Source organism: Bubalus kerabau, chromosome 5 (genome assembly GCF_029407905.1).
Source record: "Bubalus kerabau isolate K-KA32 ecotype Philippines breed swamp buffalo chromosome 5, PCC_UOA_SB_1v2, whole genome shotgun sequence".
NCBI lineage: Eukaryota > Metazoa > Chordata > Mammalia > Artiodactyla > Bovidae > Bubalus > Bubalus kerabau.
The window spans coordinates 117,008,950-117,031,328 of NC_073628.1; the positions used below are offsets into that span (position 1 = coordinate 117,008,950).

The 22,379-nt window shown below is 54.9% G+C and overlaps 1 protein-coding gene across 3 annotated transcripts in view; it reads left to right on the plus strand.

The window, feature by feature from the left end:
* Window positions 1–15,340, plus strand: part of KIAA1614 (KIAA1614 ortholog) — a 42,919-nt gene extending 27,579 nt beyond the window's left edge. For 2 of the 3 annotated variants that reach the window (XM_055582864.1, XM_055582865.1), the window contains exons 6-10: window positions 2,024–2,150; window positions 4,073–4,331; window positions 7,674–7,801; window positions 8,472–8,656; window positions 14,099–15,340. In XM_055582864.1, the coding sequence (XP_055438839.1) occupies window positions 2,024–2,150; window positions 4,073–4,331; window positions 7,674–7,801; window positions 8,472–8,656; window positions 14,099–14,292 (893 nt within the window). In that variant the 3' untranslated portion in view covers window positions 14,293–15,340. Of the gene's footprint in view, window positions 1–1,996; window positions 2,151–4,072; window positions 4,332–7,673; window positions 7,802–8,471; window positions 8,657–14,098 lie in introns of all 3 variants that reach the window. The other variant, XM_055582866.1, reaches the window with a different exon arrangement.
* Window positions 15,341–22,379: the final 7,039 nt, after the last annotated feature.

Genomic DNA, 22,379 nt, shown 5'->3' on the forward strand with positions numbered 1-22,379 from the left:
CACACTGGTAGGTTTCAGCAGGCAAGGCTGCTGAAGGCCAGAGGGTGTCCCCTCTGCCCTTGGAAGGGGTCCTCATGTCGTGGGCAAATCGTGAACTTCCCTGATGCTGTGATCTGAAGTGAGCAACTCGGCCACCCACTCTTAGGCAGAGGTAGCAGCCTTGCCTTCACGTGCCCGTGGCTCTGGCAGCCCTGGTGCTGTGATGGCTCGGGAGGAATCCAGGGCTTGGGAACAGTGAGGGGGGAGAGGCCAGAGAGGTGACAGGCCGTGCTGACCTTACGGAGGATGCCGGTGCCCAGTGCCCGCCCCACCTCGGGGGTGCCACCACCCCTCCACTGCATATGGGGAGCCAACGCTGCCCTATCCCTCTCGTACTCACAGGAAGCTTGAGGAAGCAGGCCCCACCCTGAGTTCCCGCCTGCCCTGTGCTCAAGTGTGGTTTTCCTCCCTTGGGTGGGCTCTAGGCTGGCTGCTCCTACCCACTTCCTGTGGGGCTCTTATTTTGAGAGTTGCTGACCTTTCTGGCCAGCCTGGCTTTCACCTGCTGGAGCAGAGGGCCAGGTGAGGCTCCTCCTCTCATTCACCATGAGGTCCTGGGCTCTTCACATCACCCCTCTGTCTCCAGTTCTCCCCTCTAACCTGAGGATATCATTAGAACCCATCTCCTAGGAGCTCAGGCAATCATCTCCGTAGAGGGTTTAACTCTTGCCTAGCATATCACAGATGCTCTAGGCGTGGTGGCTGTCGTTTAGCTGTTAGATTTCACAGCCAACCAGATTGTGGGTCTTGTCCCAGGAACACAAATCCCCTCCCCCCTCCACCCGCTGCCATAGATGTCCCTCTCTTTTCTTTCATGGGAGGAAAATCGATTTACAATGTTGTGTTGGATTCTTCCATTGTTGTTGTTGTTGGTTTAGTCGCTAAGTTGTGTCTGATTCTTTTGCGACCCCATGGACTGTAACCCACCAGGCTTCTCTGTCCATGGGATTCTCCAGGCAAGAATGCTAGAGTGGGTTGCCCTGCCCTCCTCCAGGGGATCTTCCTGTCCCGAGGATGGAACCCGTGTCTCCTGCATTGCCAGTGGATTCTTTATCGCTGAGTTACCAGGGAAGCCCTTGGTTTCTGCCATACAGCGGTGCAAATCAGCCATAATTATACATATATCCCCTTCCTCTTGAGCCTCCTCCAAGACCCTGATCCCACCCCTCTAGGTCATCACAGAGTGCCAGGCTGAGCTCCCTGTGTTATATAGCAATTTCTCATCAGCTATGTTTTACACATAAAACAGGTAGTGTATATATGTTGATGCTACTTTGTCCATTCGTCCTACTCTTTGTTTCCCCCACTGGGTCCACAAGTCCTTTCATAATACCTCTTGATACAGGAGGGACATGACTTATAAGCAGCCTTTCACTTATTAAAAATTATTTATTTATTTTTATTTTTGGTTGTGCTGGGTCTTCGCTGCTGCATGTGGGCTTTCTCTAGCTGCAGCAAGTGGGGGCTACTCTTGGTTGCTATGCACAGGCTTCTCATGGCGATGGCTTTTCTTGTCGCCAAGCACTGGCTCTAGCACATGGGCTTCAGAAGTTGCAGCATGCGGGCTCAGTAGTTCAGGCACATGAGCTTTAACTGCTCTGTGGCATGTGGAATCTTCCCAGACCCAGGGTTGAACCTGTGTCCCCTGCTTTGGCAGGCAGACTCCTATCCACTGTACCACCAGGGAAGTCCAGCCCTTCATTTCACAGGTGTTTATTTCTCATCTGCTGCATACCAGGCGCTATGCTGGGGGTGATGGGCTTCAGCCCAGGGAGACAGGACCCCCTCCCTGCTGCGTGTGGGTCTCACCACCGCCTCCATGGCTCTCGTGGGGCTCCCGCTTCCCTGCATCTTCCTCTGGCTCTCCTGCCTCTGTCGCTAGGACTGCCCCCCTCGCCCCCATGACCTGTGGGGGTGGATCAGTGCCACGGGAGGAATGCTGTGGTTGTTGTAAGAGGACTCCAGGGCTGTCTTGCCTCAGCAGCTGTTGGCACCATCAGCTCCGTGGGCATCACCTTCTCCCCGGCCTCAGAGGAGCCCAAGTCCAGCCAGGAAGCAGAAGGAGGCCTGCGGAGGACAGAGCCGAGTTCTGTAGGGCACGTGTCATCCCGGTAAGTGACGCGAGTGACAGGCCTGACTTGGGAGGTTGGGGGTTGGGGTGCTGGGTGGGGAAGGAGCCCCCCAGAGTGGCAGCAGGATAAGTTAACTACTCCCAGATCCTTGGAGGCTTCTAGATTAGGTGCAAGCATGGCACCCCAGCACTCCGTTCCCTGCCCTGTCCAGTCTAGTGTGCGTGCTTATTCATTCCCCAAGCTTTCCCCGAACGGCCTCAAGCTGCAGGTGCTGTGCTGGGCACAGCTGTGCATATAGCCCCAGCCCTCCAGGTGCTCCCAGGATGGGCTCTCTGTCAGAGGACTTGCTCCTGACCCTGGGGCGGGAAACAGCCTGCCACTCATGGTTCCACGCTCTCCTTCAGTCCCGAGGCTGTGAGTCCTTACTCTGGGGCTGCCGAACCTTGGTGAGCTGGTCCTCTGGCCGGGTTCTCCTTTCTCCACTACATATCATCCCTGGTGACGTGGCCCAGGGCTTCACATGTGACTGCAGCCAGATCGCCACCTCCTGCCCCGTGTGTGCCCCAGAACTCCGGATTTGTGCACCCAGTTCCCCCGACATCCCCACTAGGGTGCCTGAAAGGCCTAGTGGAACTCTTGATCTCTCCTGTGATGAAAGCTGCTTCCCCCGGGCAAACACACAGCACACCGCCATCCCCACGGTGTTCGCACCCCGCCGTCTTGGCTGCCTCCTCCCCATTCCCTCCCACCCTCATCCACTGGCACATCCTCTCTGGCCCCTGCAGCCACCTGCATGGCGTTCTCCTGGTCTCAGCGTGTTCCTTCTTTCTGTGCAAACCTAACATTCCCTCTCTGCTCTCTGCCTTCCTCTTGCCCTTTCAATTCCTTCTCCACTCAATGGTCTGAAGTGTTTTTTGAAAACCTTAACTAAGTGATGTCATTTCTCTGACTGAAACCCCAGTGGTTTATCCTTTCACTTACCTTGCTGCTACTGCTGCTAAGTCACTTTAGTCGTGTCCGACTCTGTGTGACCCCATAGACAGCAGCCCACCAGGCTCCCCCGTCCCTGGGATTCTCCAGGCAAGAACACTGGAGTGGGTTACTATTTCCTTCTCCAATGCATGAAAGTGAAAAGTGAAAGGGAAGTCACTCAGTCGTGTCCTACTCTTCGCGACCCCATGGACTACAGCCTACCAGGCTCCTCCGTCCATGGGATTTTCCAGGCAAGAGGACTGGAGTGGGGTGCCATCGCCTTCACTTACCTTACCCTAATGCAAACCCCTTACCCTGACATAGCACTCAACATAATTCAGCTTCGCTCACCTGTAGATCCCTGCTGATCCCTCTTTCCTCATTACGTCAAAGTCCTACAGGCCTGGCCCCGTTATGTTCTCGAACCCACCACACAGCGAGTCTCTTCCTGTGTAGTCCTGTGGTTTCAGCTGCTCCCTAGCCCTGGAATTCTCACCTCCAGGCTGGGCAAGATTGACTCCTTCCTGCCATTCAGCCCTCTGTTTAAGTGTCGTCTTGTGAGAGAGGCCTTCCCCAGCCACCTTGTCACCCTCTGCTTCACCCTGCTCATCGGTCACTCAGAGGGCTTCTCCCTCGTTTACTAGCCTGTTGTTCATAAGCTCCCAAGTGGAAGGGTCTTGTCCATCTGGTTTATCCCATACCCTCGTTATTTGCCACATGCCAATGCTGGCAGGAAGCCTTGAGAGGTTCTGAGGAATCACTGGTGAACAGATGACTGGGGAACCCATAGTTGGCTGTGACCCTGAGGGTCTTCTCTGCTGCCCAAGCAGAGGCTCCTTCAGAAGTCCACTCGGCCTTTCTGTCTGCAGCCTGGCTGTCACCTCCTCCTTGAGGCTGGGGTGCTGGCCCACCTGGGCCCCACAGGACCCTAAGGTTCTTGCCTCCCCCAGCCCTCTCCCACCCACCTCACATCCACCTTTGCATTTCAGTGCCTTGTCTGGGGTCAATGTGGGCCCCAGCCTGCCTTCCGCCGCTGCTTCTGACAAGAACAAGAAAAGCAGCGGAGGCATCGCCTCTGCCCTGGGGCTGAAGAAGTTCTTCTCGGCGCTGAGTCAGGGCACGCGGCCCAAGATGGGCAAGTCCCGCAGCTATAGCATGGATCAGCTGCAGCCCCCGGCGCCTGGCCCGGCTTCACACACTGGCACCCCCAAAGTGAAGAGAGCCCCGTCCTTACAATCCCTGCATCTGGTGAGATTCCCAAGGGCCCAGCCGAGGGGTGTGTGAGGGCAGTGGGGTGGTAGCCACCACTGAGATGAAAGGTGAAGGAGAAGAGAAGTGCCAGGGGGTGCTCCTGAGGATCCCAGGGTGGGGAAAGGGATGCTCCTGGCATCCCCACAGTCCATCCGCAAAACGTGGACTCCCTGGACACAGTGCGATGAGCGAGTTCTGTCCTTCCACCCCACTGCCCCAGCCTGGGCTCAGCCTAGACCCCTCCCACTCCCTCACTCCACCACCTCTGCCAAGGCCTGGCATCCACTGCCTGATTATTCTGGAAGCTTCCCCGCAGCCACAGCCACTCTGTTCGTCTAGCACAGATCACTGCATACCTGGATTGCCTCCGCAGCCTCCTCACTGGCGTCCCTGCCCTGTCTTTCCCCATGTGGCTTCCAGAACGGTCCTTCCTGCATGCAAATCTGGTCTTGCCTCCCCGCCTTGTGGAACATCCATCATTGGTCCCTTATCACCCCCAGGAAAACACTTTGAGGCCACGCAACATTGCCAAAGGGTTTCTATAATCTGACCGCTTCTGTAATCTGACTGATGATTCCCCTAATACTCAACCCCAGTTATCCTTGACCTTGCAGTTCTGAAATCAGGCCACACAGTTTGAACCTTCACCTGAAATATTCTTCCCATCTTCTCCACCTGCTAATGCTGTTCATCCATCAATACGTAAGGCACGGCTTCCTCCAGGAAACTACTTCTAATCCTTCCTTGGGCTGAGCTGGGCACCTCTGCTCCGGCTTCCCTTCTCATCCTGCGCTTTCCTCCTTCATGGAACTTCTCATGTAGTACGTTGGTTTTTGTCTGTCTCCCCTCAGTGGAATGTGATTCTCTGACGGAACACTACTTGATCTTTAGAGTCTACATATTTAGTATGATAATTAGCATGGTAGACATACGCAGTACGCAGTGAATGAATGAGTGAGTGAACACCGGGCAGCCTGCTCAAGTTCCCTTCTCGTGTGCTAGCGGATACCAACAGCACGCCAGTAGCAGCGCCTGACTCTCAGCCAGGTCTCTGAAAGTGCTGTTCTAGTCCAGGTTTTCCAGGTATCATGCCTGTTCTCTTCCCCGCCCTCTCCCCTGGGCAGAACAAAGCAGGTGATTGCGGTTCAGGGCATTGGAGCCTTTCATTTTTCAGTCTGAAGTAGGGAAGAGAATGCAGGCTGAATGAACGTTCCATTGGTCGTCTTGCATCACGTAGAGTATAAATATTTGCTGGTTGGATGAAGTTGGAAGGCAAAGAAACAAAAGCAAAATGATCTCAAGCTTGGGACAAAAGCCTAGAGTGACATGGTGCTCCAGGAATTCACCGCTTTTCTCCTGAAGTTAAATTTGTCCCCGGTGTGTCTGAGCCATGGTGCTCAGATGTATGGCCATCAGAGCTTCAGTCTGTGTACCCAAGGGAGATGACAGCCCATCATCTGCCATGTAATCCGAGTGCGCCAAGTTAGGAAGCAAGCTGGCCGAGAAAGGGTGGGAGCAAGTGCCGGGAGGACTGAGCAGCAGAAAGAATTGTTCAAGAACTAAAAAAAGAACAAAATAAGACTCCGCCTCACTCTGGTATATTCATGACCTATCTCAGGGTGAAGCCCTTCCTCTTGTGCTGCCGAGTGTGCGTGGTGAGAGTGCAGACGGGCTTGGTTTCCACTCTGCCCTTCTAAGTAGGCAGTGAGCATCCTCACCACGTGGGCGGCTCCCACGTCCTCTAGTGGCTGTGGCTTGTTCATTCCTCCCTTTTCCCCTCCTCCCTGGCTTTCCACTCTTGAGTTGAACACGACTTCTTCCAGGAAGCCCTCCAGAACTTCAGAGCAAGCTCAGGGCCCCCTTGTAAGCTTCTAGATAATACAACTTCCTGAGAGCACAGATTCCCAATGTGATAAATAATGTGTGCAGTATTTGTTTAGAAGTCTGCCTCTCCCTGCCTCCCACCCGCTCCCTCAGAATAGCCTCCTCACTGGGTCAGTTTCTAGAACACAGATCGGACCTTGTAATTATTCTGATTACTATCACGCAGTGGCTCCTCTGCAGGTCAGATGAGGTCTCTCCGGGTCTGGCCCTTGGCTCCAGCCCACCGCCCATCACCTCTGCAGCCCAGCCCCCCAGACCACAAGTATGTTCCAGAACATTCGTGCTTTCTCCCATCTCTGTCTGCCTGCCTCTACTGTTTCTTATGCCTGGAACTCCCCACCCCTGTCTTCATCTGGAGAGCTGTTGCTTCAGGTGCTGCGCAGGCAGCGGCTCCTCCAGGGCCCCGAGGCCTCCTGAGCTGAGTCACTCTGCTTCCCTGCACAGCGTCATCCATGCTTCTAGCCTCACACTTACAATATACATTTAGGGCTTCTGACCTGTCCATGCTCACCCCACCCCCACCGTGGGCTGAGCTCCTTGAGGGACTTCAGTCTTATCCATCATGCACAGTGTTTTTAGGTGCATACTTGATAAAATTTTTAATGTCAGCAATCATAAAAGGGATACTAAAGAATCACAAACTAAGATTTCAACTCTAAAATTGTGTTCATTATTCTGTAATTATTTGATTTTACCTTTTTAAAAATGTATTTATTTATGACTGTGCTGGGTCTTCACTGCCTCACGTGGGCTTTCTCTAGTTGTGGTGAGTGGGGTTACTCTCCAGTTGCAGTGGGCAGGCTTCTCACCGCAGTGGCTTCTCTTGTTTCAGAGTGCAGGCTCTAGGCATGCAGGCTTCAGTAGCTGTGGTGCACAGGTTTATTTGTCCTATGATGTGTGGAATCATCCCAGACCAGATATCGAACTGTCTCCTGCCAAGTGGATTCTTAACCACTGGACCACCAAGGAAGTCCTACCTTTTTTTCTTAATCAAGGAGAAAGTTAGCTTTTCTTAATCAGTGAGATAATTGGCATTATCATATTCAGTTGCTATTTCAACCAACACATTTTTTTCATTATTTGAAGCTTCAGAGTGCCTGCATAGGCCCATCTCTTTAAGTGAGTTATGGTTATTTTGTTAAGCACTTTCTTAGCAGGCCCTCAAGTTCATGGTTGGGGTTCCCTCTCTGTTAACCCCTTGGTGGTGGTTTAGTCACTAAGTTGTGTCCAACTCTTACAACTGCATGGACTGTGGCCTGCCATGGTCCTCTGTCCATGGGGTTCTCCAGGCAAGAATACTGGAATAGGTTGCCATTTCCTTCTCCAGGGGATCTTCCTGACACCAGGAATCAAACCCAGTCTCCTGTATTGTAGGCAGATTCTTAATGAGGGAATCCCTGTCAACCCCCTATCAGATGGCTCTTCTTACCTGCAATATTGGGTTTTCCCCACCAGGTGTCACCCTCTCACCAACATCGGAAAGCCACCTCCTTTCAGAACCTCCATTCTCTGCTGAGTGGCAAGGTGGACCGGTCCAACCTCTACCTGGTAGGGGAGCCAGGGGATCACAGCGCAGCTGACAGGTGAGAGTGGGCAAGTGTTTTGGAGGGGAGACCCAGAGCATGAACAGTGGAGCTCTACACTTAACTCCTTCCTGCCTTAGCAGCATGGGCCAGGGGAGGGTCCCTTTAAAAGAGAAACCGAGGCCAGCTACCTGTGCCTCAGGTACCGCAGGGGTCTTAGAGCGCACACCTCAGTGCCCTTGTCCTGAGCAACTGGACAGGGGTTGGGGGTTCTATAGAGTTGGAAGGTTTGATTCCTCCATCCCTTTACTATCTAATGACATCCTGAAATCTGAATGTTCAGAGAGCTTCCTTGGTCCAGTTGAAGATTTGATTAAAGATCCAGAGACAGGGTCCCCAAAGAGGTCCTTGCCCCTTGACCAGGTCTGCCTAGAGAAACCGCCCTCTCTGATGAGACCCGCTAGGCTAGCTGCTCTTACCGCGGGCTCCACGGAGGGACTTCAGGGGGTCCATTAATTCTTGGAATTTCTTGTGTAAAATTAAAAACTTCGTCACATTCTCAGAGAGATCTCTCCAATTAAAATGATTAAAAAGCACTGGGGGAGGGGGCTCTGTGGAACCTCACACAGCCGTGGGCACCGCCAGGCCCGGGCCTGGCTGGAGGCCTCCTCCAGGCCTAGAGGCCCCAGTGCCCGCCCCCTTTGCCCTCCCTCGCCTCTCGCCCCTTCAGGCCGGGCAAGGCGCCAGCCCGGCGCGCCCTCAGCGTGGAGGACGTGAGTGCGCCCGGCCCCGCGCGCGCCGTGGGCCGCCTGGTGGAGGTGTTCCCCGACGGCACGAGCCAGCTGCAGCTACAGCGGCCCCCGGAGGGCACTTTCGGCTTCAGCGTGGCCTCCGGGGATGGACGCCGGGACTCAGGTAGGCCCCCGCCGCCCTGTTCTGGCTCCACGGCCCCGGCGCATCAGCAGGCCGCAGCAGTGCCTTCTGGCCGTGGCCGTATCTGTTTTAGGGTTTTCACCGAGAGCTCCGGACTCAGAGCCTCTCAATGAAGAGACTGGAATTCTCCCCTCCAGGCGGTGGGGACGGCAGGCTTGCTCCACTGTCCCTCCGTCCATCTTGAAATCAGAATCCCGACTCCCATCTTTTCACGGGAGAGTCAGAGGGAGGTTGTTTGTGTTGGCTGGCTCTCCAGATCTCTTTGATGTGGTTGGTGTGGTTCCCTTCCTCTAGCTGCGGAGTGTGTCCGGGCACGTGGACCTTGCCTGCCTGTCTGTGCCCCTCCCTCAGGGCGGGCTCCTGCTGGGGATGTTCGCATGGATCCTGGCTCTAAGCCTCTGGCTGGGCGGCCTGCTAGGTCCCGATTCAGCACTGGCAGGATCAGGGAGGGTCTCTGGACGTCCTTCTGCACCCCGGCTAGTTCTCAGCCCTGCCGCATGAATGTTTCAGGGAAAAAATGACTTGCCCAGGCCTTTACCCGAGGTCTGTGAGCCAAAGTGAAGTGAAAGTGAAAATCATTCAGTTGTGTTTGACTCTTTGCAACCTCATGGACTATACAGTCCATGGAATTCTCCAGGCCAGAATACTGGAGTGGGTAGCCATTTCCTTCTCCAGGGGATCTTCCCAACCCAGGGATCGAACCCAGGTCTCCTGCATTGCAGGTGGATTCTTTACCAGCTGAGCCACTAGGGATCCACCACAGGGCAAGGGACCTTGAGAGGTATTTCTCAGCTGAGATGAGTAGGGAAGGAAGACAGACATGCAAGAGTGGGAAGGAGAGGAGAGAGAGGAGGAAAAACAGAAAGGCAGACACAGAAAGACACTCAAAGCTGCCCTGGATGGGTTGTGCCGTGGTGGGTTTAGTCCTTCTGTGCTTTGATCTCCTGAGTCAAAGCCATTTAGGTGGCAGAACACTACTGCTGCTGGAGTTGCAGGCTGAAGTGAGTTCTTGCATGTGTTCCATCATTTGTTTTTCAACAATGTACGTTGAGCATCTCCTAGGTGTTGTAGATACTGGGGACAGAGCAGTAAATGGAACAGATGAAATCCTTATCCTCAGGAGTATACATTCTCATGAGGCAGTTAGACTATCTACATCTACATATATATATAGCAGGATAAGGCCCAAGGGCAGTGAGTTGGGAGTCCTGATGGGGCAGCTTTTCTGAGAAGAGACCCCTGAGCAGACAGACACTGGCATGAAGTGAGGGTGGCCCCATGTGATGTCTGGGGCAGTGAATTCCAAGCAGAGGGAACAGTCCATGCAGGGCCCTGAGGGCTGGAAATGAGCTTGGCCCATGGGAGGAACTACAAGGAGGTCAAGCTGGACAGAAGGGGGTGAGGGGGAGAGACTAAGCTGAGGGTAGAAAGGTTGGGGGACAGCTGAACCTCGAAATGTGGGAGAGAGACTGAGCTGAGCTCAGAAAGGGCCGTCTTCCTTGAAATGAGACAGGAGTTACAGGGGCTTGGAGCCGGGACTGACATGCTCTGATTTAACGCTTTTACCAGGGTCCCTGGCTGCTGTGTTGAGAATAGACCCTAGTGGGATGCAAGTGGAGCCAAGGAGCCCAGTTTTAAGGTTATTTCAATAATCTGGGATAGACACAGTGGCAGCGGCTTAGACTGGCACAGCTGTGGAGGTGGTAAGAAGTGGCCAGGTTCTGGCTGACTTGAAGGTAGTTTTGACTATTTGCTGGTAGGTTTTACATGAGTGTGAGAGGAAGGGAGGACAAAAGTCTCCCCACTCTGGCCCTCAGGAGGGTACTCGTCTATCCTCGAAGGGGGATGTGTTGAGCATGTGTTGACCATCGTAAAGCATTCCACAGGCTGTTAGCCACTCTGCCCTTTCCTCCAGCTTCCTCTACCCTTCAGTGAGGGGGTCAGGCCTTGCCAGAGAGGCAGCATGCAGGCGTAGTTAGACGACAGAGCATGGTTTGTACTCCAGCGCCTCTGCTGTCTGTGTGACCTTGAGCAGGTTACTTACCCTCTTTGAGCCTCTAGTCTCTAATTTGTAAAATGAAGGACTTCCCTGGGGGTCCAACTGTTAAGACTCTGTGCTTCCCCTATAGGGGTTATAGGTTCAATCCCTGGTTGGGGAACTAAGATCCCACGTGCCAGGCAATGTGATCCAATAAATAAGTAAATGCTGCTGCTAAGTCGCTTTAGTCTTGTCTGACTCTTTGCGACCCCATGGACTATAGCCCACAGGGCTTCTCTGTCCATGGGATTCTCCAGGCAAGAATACTGGAGTGAGTTGCTGTTTCCTCCTCCAGGGGACCTTCCCGACCCAGGGATCGAACCCACGTCTCTTACATCTCCTGCGTCGGCAAGCAGGGTCTTTACCACTACTGCCACCTGGGAAGCCCATATATAAATAAAGAACACCTAACCTGTAACATCAAGCTAATGAAACCCTGCCTGGAAAAGTCATTTCAGTGGGGTTTAGGAAAGTACCTGGCACATGTGTTCCTTCCCTCTTCAGAAAAAGAATGTGTATTAGGGGAGTAGAACTCCAGACAGAGGGCAGGGGGGAAGGGGGCCGAGACATGATCTGCACCAGCTGCCAGTGTGAGCTCAGGCCCAACCAGGCATTCTCCTGTGCCCCCCATCCTTCCCACAAGTCCCTTTAGGCCTCTTTGCCGGCAGTGGGACTCCCTCCCCGATCAACCCATCACGGACTGCTGATGGGCAGGGGTCTCCAGTGACCAGGAGCTTCTTGGGTTCTGCCTTGGCTTGCTCTGCAGGCAACCCTTGCCTGGGTGGGTGCCAGCTCTTCCCTGTCCTGCCCAGGTGGCACCCTCCTCCGGCCACTGCGGTTGGCTGTCAGCTGTCCCGCAGAGATGCCCTCACCCTTGGAATGTGGCTGGTACTGGTGCGTCCTTGCCTCAGACCGTGCTCCAGCCCCCCAGGGTCACTTCTCCTGGGCCTCAGAGGGGCTGTGAATTGGGGCTGGTTTGCATTCCTCACTAAAACATCATGATGTGGGTGGTCCTTGCTGGCTGTCACATCTAAGTCCATACAAGCATGTGAGAACAGCAGACTTCGCCGTCTGCTTCTCATTGAAAACAACACAGAGATCATACATCCTGAATAGAGGCCGTTGGCAGCAGACAATAAACGTCCACAACAGCCTCTCTGTCATACTTGTGTCACGACTTCCAACTGTGAAACGCACCCCGGAGTCGTCCCCCTACATGGCAGGCGTGACAGCAGTGTCTGGTCCTCCGACTCCATTCTTTTGGGTTTTCTCATCCCTCCGCACTGACACGCTCTGCTGGACAGCAGCCATTTCTGCAGGCTCCTCCCCCGCCTCCTTACCTGCCTTCCCCCAACTACTGCCAGCACGCAGACAAGGCGGGCAAGCAGTTAGAGAACCCAAAAAGAAGAGGGGAAGGCTAGGGCAGGGGCTGCGAGAAAAGCCTTGTGCAGCCAAGATGACAGACAGGCCTTGCCAGGAGGGAGCCGGCCTTGCAGGAAAGGATCAGTTCAGCCAAGAAGCACTGAGAGCGAGTTCCACAGCTCAGACCGGGAAGCAGGAACATGTCAACAGATAGGCTTGGCTAAACCCAAGAGCTGCAAACCTTCGGGTGCCTTAGAGGAGATTTCAGTGCACATTCAAACCCCAGCTTTGAAAAGCTTGACTTCTCTTGGGACCAGAAGCTCCTACGAGGCTGGGTGGACTGGAAAGATGACTTCCCACCCTTAAAAGGCTTGCAGCCAGAGAGGAGATGCTCTTTCAGGTCCCTTCTAAGAACACTGATTTTTAAGAAGAGGAGGTAGAGAGCCGGGCGTGGACAGCTGCTAAGTGTTTCTAATCAGCCAGCCGAGCTCAGGCTGGGGAGCAGCGAGGGTGCTTAAAGCCACGCCAGCATGTCCCAGGGCACCCTGCAGGGGCCGTCACCGCACAGGCTCCCCAGCCTGCAGTCTTCCTGCTCTGCACACCTGTGCTCACTTAGTGCGATTTGGTGGGTTGGGGGGACCCATGGATGAGGGACACCCAGTCTTCCCTGGAAGAGCCTGTGCTCCCTTGCTCCCTCAGGCAGAGACAGCTGAAGGGGAGGGTTTGAAAGGTTTTCCGCAGAAGTTGAGGCAAGAGGGGCTCAGTCAGCTGGACTGTCCTACACTGTGTGGCCAGGGAGCCCAGCCCAGCCAACCCGAGGCCCCCAGAGCCTGCTCCGCTGACATGAGTTCCTCAAACTGAACTGGGGAAAGAAGGAGAAGCAGCTCCTTCCGAGGTTCACGCTACCTCAGACACCCAGGAAATGGTCCCCGCTAGGTGGGGCCCCTCGGGGGCACTGGAGGGGAGAGTGTACGCAGAAAGGAGAAGCCAGCCACTGGGACTGTAAATAGGGGGCTAGAGTTTCTACGGAGTCTTCCCTCGTAGCTCAGTTGGTAAAGAATCCACCTGCAATGCAGGAGACCCAGGTTTGATCCCTGAGTCTGGAACATCCCCTGGAGAAGGGAATGGCAACCCACTCCAGTATTCTTGCCTGGAGAATCTCATGGACAGAGGAGCTTGGCAGGCTACAGCCCATGGGGTCGCAAGAGTCGGACAACTTAGCGACTAAACCAGCCGACCAGAATTTCTGTTTCCTGGGCTTTTGCCCAGATGCCTCTGAATTCTAAGGATCCATATCCGAGGAAGACTGAAGCCAGGGCTGGCCCTAGACAATCCGGTGAAGCAAACCAGGTTTGGATTTGACCTCAGCCCAGCAACTCCCTGGGCTTCCCAGGTGGCGCTAGTGGTTAAGAACCTGCTTGCCAAGGCAGGAGACATGGGTTCGATCCCTGGGTCAGGGAGATCCCCTGGAGAAGGGAATGGCAACCCTGGACAGAGGAGCCTGATGGGCCAGTTCCTGGGCTTGAAAGAGCTGGACATGGCTGAGTGACTAACTCTTTCACTTGTTTGCGGCTCCAATGATACCACCCACCCCCAGCTACTTGAAGGGAGCAGGTGGGTCTTATTTGTGAATCCCCACCTAGAGCAGTGCCGGGCATGTCGTAGGTCTTAACATTTTCCTTATTTTATAATCAAGGCTTCTCCCAGAAAAAGATAAGATTAGCTCATTCACACTGAGGTATACATGAATAATAACAGCTTAAGGCATTATTTGTATTAGGGGCATTTTAGAAGAGAAAAAAGGAAAAATGAAGTGGAGGCGGGCCTGCTGTATCTATTATAAAGCGAGTTGTGGTTGTGAAGTGGAATAATGAGGGAGTGTGCGTGCATGCGTGAAGCACCTTGTATAAGCACCTGCCTCCCCTCCACGCACCCCCCAACGCCACCCACCTGGTCGGCATTCCACAGAGCTGCGTGTCTTCAGTATGGATTTCCTGCGTTAACTCTCCTGTTTTCCTTTGCAGGGTTCTACGTGCAGGAGATGGCTGACGAGAGCACAGCCAAGCTCTACTCGGGGCTGCTGGGGGTGGGGGATGAGATCCTGGAGGTGAACGGGGCCAAGGTTGCAGGGCTGGGCTTGGCTCACGTGAGGGAGCTCCTGGCCCACGCGGAGAGCTTGTCGATCCGGGTGCTGAGGCAAAGGCCTGTCCCACGGTGACGCAGAGGTGCCTTGCCCCTCACTGTTACCACACCCCCCACCCCGCCCCGCCCAATGGAAACCCCGAACCGCCCCCGGGGTGGCTGGGAATGTGCTACACAAAGCTGCTTTGTCTACTGAAAATGAACACGGTGGCGTGCAACCCCTCGGGCCTCAGTCAGGCTTCTGTGACTGACCCTCCTTGCAGAGGGAAGGAGCCTGTTTGTGTGTTTTGTTTAAGGATGTTAATTTATGCAGAAGCAGGGAAGGGAATGGGTCTCCCGCCCTGAACAGGCCTGAGGTGGGGTCACTGTCTTCTGGCACCTTTGTTGGCAGCAGGAGGAGAGAGATTCGGTGGGTCCTTCGGTTGGTCCCCAAGCAGCATCGCCTTACCCCCAGGCCCCGTCGTCCCACACTGTCGGGCTCCCTGAGCTCCTCTCACTCCAGAGCCAAAGAAAGTACTTGGCCATATTGGCCTTGAGCCTGCCTTTTTTGGTCTCATTCCTCCCAGCTCCCATCTGACGCCTTTGCTCTTTTTCCAAAAATGGACCAAGTGTCCGGGAGTCACAGCCTTACAGCCATGGACCATATATCCCAAACCAAAAGTTGGCAATGTGTCTGGTGTGAGAACAGCTGAGAGATGTTATCTGGTAGTCAGAATATTAAGGATTTCTGGGAAATCTTTATGATATACGAGGTTGAAGGAACAAAATGAAACCGAGACCAACTTCAGGGAAGTGCAGCTGTGGCCAGTGGGACTGGCCAGGGCAGCCCTGCCCCACCCCGCCCTGACCTCTGCTCCCGCCCAGAGGGAGGCTGGAGCCACTGCAGCCTGGCCGTGAGGGGCTCTGTCTTCCTTCTCCTGGGGCCTTGGACAAGGCTGCAGCTGGTGCCAGGCTGTCTCCAGCCACAAGCTCTCAGCCCAGACTCCCTGAGGGCAGCTGTGGGTGGGTCGCTGGCAGGGAGATGGCAGGGCATGCGAGCAGAGGGAGGGGCCATCCCACCTGGCTCTTCCATGGCCCAAAGTGTTGGGACTCTCTGGAAGTAGTCTTAAATTATTAAAAAGCAAAACCGAAACGTCTCCCACTCTTGAGTCGCTAAATTTTGGGCTGATGTGTTCACTTGACCTTCACTAGCCTGGCAGGGGCCTGGGGGGAGGGGGAAGGAGGACACAGGCATGGCAGTGGGCTGTGTTGGCATGCCAGAGGCAGGGGCTGGGGAGGCCTCTGGGGTTGGGGTGATGCCAGGGTTGAGGTGGAAGCCTCCAGAGGTCGCTGTTTGGCTGGAAGAGGAGCCCTGGGCAAGGTGCATTTAGGAGCAGGAGACAGACTGGAGCTAAGGGTCCTCAGATGGGATCAGTTGGGGTGGGCAGCCCCGGGCTGCTGGGGGCAGGCTGTGGTGAAAACACTGCAGAATCAGGTTACCGTGTGTGTGGCTGCAGCTCTTAGCAGGCACGGTTGCTGAAGGAGACTTGTGGCCTGAGAGAAAGATGACGGGCAGTGGAGGGGAGGTCAGGCAGTCGTGTGTGTGTGTGTGTGTGTGTGTGTGTGGTGAGTGTTCTTTCCCAGGAGACATGTGGCCTGAGAGAAAGATGACGGGCAGCTGCGGGGGAAGTCAGGCAGTCCTGTGTGTGGGGGTGGTGAGTGTTCTCCTCTCCCAGGGCCTTAGCAGCAGCAGCCAGTTAAAACCCCTCTTTACTTCCCTGGAGGCTAGGGGGGAAGGACAGCTCCCAGAGCCCCCGGCACTGCAGGCTGGGGAGGCTGTGTTGGCTTGGGGTCAGGGTGATGGGGCTGAGCAGCAGGATCAGTGGAACAACTACTTGGGTCTTCCAGGTGTGAAGAGGGCCCTGGGATAACTCAGACACCAGCCCAGGGCCCCCCACAGCTGAAATGGCCCCAAAACAGGAACTACAGGAGTGGGGAAACCCTGGCATCTCCTGCACCCCAACTCGTGGCCTTGTGTTCATAAGACTTTGAGGAAATTTAATGTTGAAAGATGCTTCTAGAGGCAAAAAGACCCGCTGTTTTCTCTGTCTGGTGAGGATAACCAGAATAACGTGCCTCTTCAGCCCCAGCTGGGAAGTGGGGTGCTTGGGCTGGGACTGAGTAGGGGAAGGTTTCTAAGGAGCCCTGAACAGCTGCATCTGTTAGATCCCAGATGTGGGGTCAGGCTTCTAACACATCTTATTTCATCCTTAAACTAGTCCTCCCAGGGATGTCCCATCTAGTGTCTTCTTTTACACAGATGGAGAACCAAGTTCAGCAGTGATGACAGGCCGTTCAGACCTAGTACTCTGACTGGGGGCCCACTCTTATACTGCAGCCCCCTCCCCCGGTCCCCCATGCCAAAAAAAGGCTGGATGGAAGGAGGAGGGAGGGAGGCTCTGGGCTGTGTGTGAAGTAGACCTGCTTTACTGTAATTCCACGGAGGCTGAGGTGCTCCCTCCTGGAGTAAAGCGATGCTGGGCCCCGACTTGTGTGGGTAGGAGGGGGCTTTGGATTCTCCGGCCTCCTGTCTGACCTTCCCCATCTGCTCTGCCTGGGGAACTGCTGACCTGGAAAGCTAGGTCCAGCGCTGTGGCATCCATTCCTCCCACAGGGCCATCAGAACCTTCTTATTTAGAAAGTGTTAGTCGCTCAGACGTGTCTGACTCATTGCGACCCTATGGACTGTAGCCTGCCAGGCTTCTCTGTGCATGGAATTCTCCAGGCAAGAATACTGGAGGGGGTTGCCATTCCCTTCTCCAGGGGATCTTCCCAACCCAGGGATTGAACTTGGGTGTCCTAAATTGCAGGCAGATTCTTTACCAGCTGAACCACCAGGGAAGCCCTTGTGTTAACTAGGAGCCAGGCCATGGGCCATGCAGGAGCTCAGAGAGATGAGAAAGATGGGCTCCACCTTACGTGGCCAGGGGCTAGGGGAAGACTCAGGCATCACCACCTGGCCTGATGGTGCAGAGAGGAGGCACCTGGTTCTCCCTGGGGTAGAGAGGCTGGCAATGATCTGAGATTAGCTAGGGGAGGCCTGCTTAAGAAGCGGGAGGAAAGGCTCTTCAGCAGGGTTTTGTAAGAAGAGGAAGAACTCCCAGGAAGGTAAAGGAAAAGATGTTCAGGCACAGAAAATAAGCAGCATGTTCAAAAGTGTGTATCTCTCCTGAATCTGCCCTCTGTCCCTCCCGTGGCTGTGTAAGCTGTGTGTCCAGACATCTCTTCGTACAGGTGGGCATCTGACACTGCGACCACACAGAACAGAAAATGGCCCCGCATTTGGCTTCAGGCGTGCCAATATCCTTAGGACAGCCAGGAGCCTGTTCAGGTGCGATGGCAATCTCGGAGCCCCCGCCAAAGCCGCGGGTGTTGAGCTGGTCTGGCAGGTCTGTAGAGGAAGGATGCGGATTTGGACTTTTTTTTTTAGGATCGCCTTTTCTCGATACTGGAGGGGCGAGAGCGCGTCTCCTCGGCAGAGCGCTGCTGGGTGTCTCCGGCTTGAGGTCCGAGGTCTGTGGAGGGCGCCCACCAAGCCTTCCCCTCTTGGCTACTTTGTTCCAGGTGGTGGTGGTGGTTTAGTCGCTCAGTCGTGTCCGACTCTTGCGTCCCCATGGACTGTAGCCCGCCAGGTTCCTCTGTCCATGGGATTCTCCAGGCAAGAATACTGGAGTGGGTTGCCATTTCCTCCTCCAGGGGATCTTACCGACCCAGGAATCAAACCTGGGTCTCCTGCATTGCAGGCAGATTCTTTACCGACTGAGCCATGAGGGAAGCCTACGGCGCCGCCGGCAAGTCCGGTCGGCCCTCCCCGCCCCTCGGCGGCCCCGGAGGCCCCGGTCGCGCCGGCAGAAGAATGGGGCCGGCCGCTCTCCGGTCCGCCTGCCTCGGTCAGCGCCCCCGCCTCCCGCGTCTCGGCGCCGCCCGGTCCTCGCCTCCGTGGGGCCGGGGAAGGGCCCGGGCGCTGTCCCCTCGGGGAGGTCCAGCAGGTCGGGGCGCGCTTAGACCGCGGGAGGGCTGGAGCCTGGAGTCTGACGGGACTGGGGTCTTGGGGGTTTTACATGCCCCGTAGCCCGCACAGCTGGGACGCTCGGCTTGGTGCCCGCTTTATCCTCGAGGAGCGCACCTTTGGGGACGGGAGAAGGGGGAAGAGGGCAGCCTGGGGAGCTGCCCGGGGACCGCGCCCGTTGTTGTCGGCGCGGCAGGGGGACGAGCTGGAGCGGGTGGCGAGGGCAGCGAGGTGAGGCCGGGCGGCACGCGTGTCGGGGCGCGGGCGTGGGGACCCGGTGCGCGCAGTGCCCCAAGCGCTCTCACGTGGAGGAACGGCAGGCCCCAGTCGACTTTTGGAAACCAAGGTGGACCTGGGAATCCAGGGACGTGCAGTCACTGTGCCGTCCCCCACCCTGTTCGGCCTGCTCCTCAAATACCGCAGAGCTCTGCTGGGGACAGGAAGGTCACAATCCTGAATCCTTACAGTGACTCAGCGAAGGAGGGACTACTCATCTCCGAGCTGCAAATTAGGAGTCCCAGACTCAGAGGTTAAATTACTTATCCAAGGTCACACAGCAAATAATTAACAGAGGTAGGATTTGAACCCGGCCCTCTGCAACTCCCAGCCTGCGTCTGCCCTTCTGCGATCCTATGGGGCTCACCTCTGGAGGTCCCCGAGCCACCCTCCCACCCCACCAGCCCCCTACCCCCAATCCCTGAAGCCTGTGATCAGCTCTCCAGGCCCAGCGCTGCAATGACCTTCACTCTGGCAGGCCTGGAGGGCTTGGCTTCGGTTTTCCTTCAGGGAAATGGAGCTGGTGCTCCCACCTCCTGGTGTGGGGAAGGGAGTAGGGCGGGCAAATCATTTTATAGAACAGTGTTTCTGAACTGCAGGCCTCTACTAGTGGGTCACAAGATATTTTAAAGAAAGACCAGCATTAAAAAATAATTAACAGTGCTTCACACAAGGCAAGGTTGGGTTCTGTATGGAAAATGCCTTTAAGACGTGTGTGTCCCAGAGTTGTAATCTGAAGCGTGTTCTGCTCTGAGGGTGGCATAGAACCATCTTTGGGGCTAAGGCTGGGAGGCTGGCCCCTCCATTCTGCCCTCAGGGCCCAGCGCTGCCCAACTTAGCTGCTGAAACCTGGCCTGAGGGCGGGTGTGAATGCGCCCAGCCCCTGAGAGCGAGAGGCATCCTTGCTCCCACATCCGTCACCTTGAGGAGGCCTGCACCCGGGGTGGGGCACCGTGACGGGACAGGGCTTCCTGGTCCTCCACTCTGGCCACCGGCAGCAGGAATCCCACAAGGGCAGTTTTTGGCTTGAGCTTCAAACTTCAATTGCTGGTTTCTTGGTTCTGCTGCATCCCAACTCCACACACTCACATCCACCCATTTATCTTATTTATGTGTCTTTGTTGGGGCAGTCTCCCCCCGTCCACCCGTGGACCCCAGACAGCCTTCAAATATGTTAGACGTGTCCACCCGCAGAAGCATTCCATGACACCGATGCCGAAAACCTGTGCACCAGTGTCAAATCTGGAGACAGAATTTTTGGGTGACATAGAAAAGAATGCTGCAGTCCAGGGGGTTGTAAAGAGTCAGACACAACTGAGCGACTGAACTGAACTGAGAAAAGAATAGCTTTATTGCTTTGCTAAGCAATGGGAGACACAGCAGGCTTCTTTCTTTGAAAACTGTGTGTGCCAACCTGGAAGGATCTGGTGTGGAGTTTTCTAGTAATGGTTCAAGGATGGGATTGCTGATAAGACTAGGGTATGTCCAGGGCCTGCACTCCTTTAATCTGGTCCCAGGTAATCTGAGGATGAGCTTCTCTGCTTCCTTCAATCCGGCCTCAGGTGGTCTTCTCTGGAATGAAGAATGCTAACATCTTTCATTTGTTGGGAGTTTTAGTCAAAATGGGTTTCCCTGGTCACTCAGTCAGTAAAGGATCCACCTGCAATGCAGGAGACCCAGGTTTGATCCCTGGGTCAAAAAGATCCTCCAGAGAACGGAATAGCTACCCACTCCAGTATTCTTGCCTGGAGAATTGCAAGGAAAAGGAGTCTGGCAAGCAACAGTCCATGAGATCACAGAGTCAGACATGACTGAGAGACTAACACACTTAGCCAAAGATACTGTTATGTGTATCCCTTGAGAAGGAACCAGGACCCTGCTGCAAGGCTGCACAACTGTTTCTTGACTGTTTCTCCTTGTGTCTCTCTTCCATTTCTTCCCTGATTACCAGCTATTTGAATCTGCCCTTTGGAACTCAGGGAAGGGCATGGAGGCTGGAGTCTGTTCCCTACAAACAAGAAAAGGGGGACAGAAAGGCTTCCATGTCCAGGAGCCCCACTGGGTCCTGATCAGTATCAACCCCTGCATGCTGACTATGGCCCCCTCTGCTTAATTCCTGTAGAATCTCATCTCAAGGGCTCTTCCTTGCCGTTCTTGCCCCAGGGAACTGCTTATTTATCCTCCACCAAACTTACCTGGCAACAACTGGACTTCCCTGGTTCATCTGCCCACTTCCCCCCACAGGCTGTCACCTGATCCCCTTCCTTCCCTCCCTCTCCATCATCCTCTCTGAAGTTTCCCTTTCTTCTAGACAGCCAGAGCACCTGCTTGAAAATGGCAACAGCCTTCCTTGGCAGGCAGCTCTGCCCAGCTCTCTCAGGCTGGGGTTTGGCCAGGTCGCAGTGCTGGGTGCCGAGGAAGGGGCTGCTGCAATTGGCTCTGACACTCTGCCCACAGAGCCAGGCCTTAACAGCTGTCCTGCCAGGCCTGGAGGGTATCCGGGCTCTCCAGTGGATGCCCAGCTGCCTGCTGGGCCTGCCTTTGTCTTGCCCTTCTGCAATCTGGACTCGGGCCCCGACTCACAGTGTGAAGCTGCCCTTAGGGGTCTGGCCCAATGCCGGGCACCGGGGAGAGGCCTTCCCTGTCCTTGGGATACCCAGGGTGGAAGCAGCTACAGCTGTGCTTAGAGACAAACCAGTGTGCCAAGGGCTACAATGATAGCCCCAGGCAGGTGGCCCCATCGCACCTGGTGAGCAGAAAGGCTTCCCAGGAGAGGCAGTCCCAGACTCACCAGCTTCCCTCCCAGCTCAGTGTTGTCTCAGGAACAAGGAGCGCTGGCAGCCACGGGGCGCATGGTGACCTTTGGATGCCACAGCTTTCTCATCCTGTGCTCCTCAGCCTGTCTCCAGGCTTTTCTGAGTTTATATAATGAGCTTGGCTCACCTATTTTTTTACACATTTCCAGCCAAAGGAACAAAAGCTTCAGAACATTTTATCAGCAAGGCTGACCTGCCTGAGGTCCTTGACCAGATTTCTTGAACTCTGCAGTAGGCTTATAGGGTTTGAGTTATGGTCAAGTTCAAGGTGGCGGGTGTCCATCAATACCATCTTCGGCACTTCTAGTCCCGTGCTTTCACCTGCTGCTTGCTTGTACTGTAAGTTATTTGAGCCTTCTGCTTCGCCTCAGTTTTACCTGTTTCTCTGGTTAGAACAACGGCTTGGTGAGAGAAACATCTGCTCACAACCCCTGAAACCTGGACAGTGACTCCTCAGAAAGGCTGCATCATCCGTCAGAACTTGGTTCCCATTCTGTCATACAATGGTTGTAATCTTGGGGAAGATTCGTAATTGCTCCATGCCACAGTTTTCAGACATTAAAATGGGCCTTAACAGTATTTCCCTCATGGGGTTGTGAGAATAAACAGAAACAGTCCCTCAGGCCTTGGTCATGTCCCTCAGGCCTTGGTCAAAGACCAGCTGGTGTACCAGATTATCATCAAATATTGGCCAAAAGTATTAGCTTTATTAGCTACTAATGAGATAAAAAATTTTGGAAGTTTGCTCTCCTGGAAGAGTTGATGATCCTTCCCGAAGGCTGCCCAATCTTGTGAGCTTTTGTGAACGGAGACAGAGCCATTTAATGGTGCACATCAGGGTGGACAGAGACTGGGAGGGAGGAAGCGGCCCTGCAGAGGTCAGAGAGGCTGGCTTTGGGAGTCCACGTTCCAGTCCAGGGCGACTTCGGGAGCCCCCCACTCCCTCCCTGAGAGGTGGTGGTGGGGTGTTTGTGCTCAGGCTCTGCCTGTACCAAACAGGGGCCACAGCTGCGTTCTGGCTGC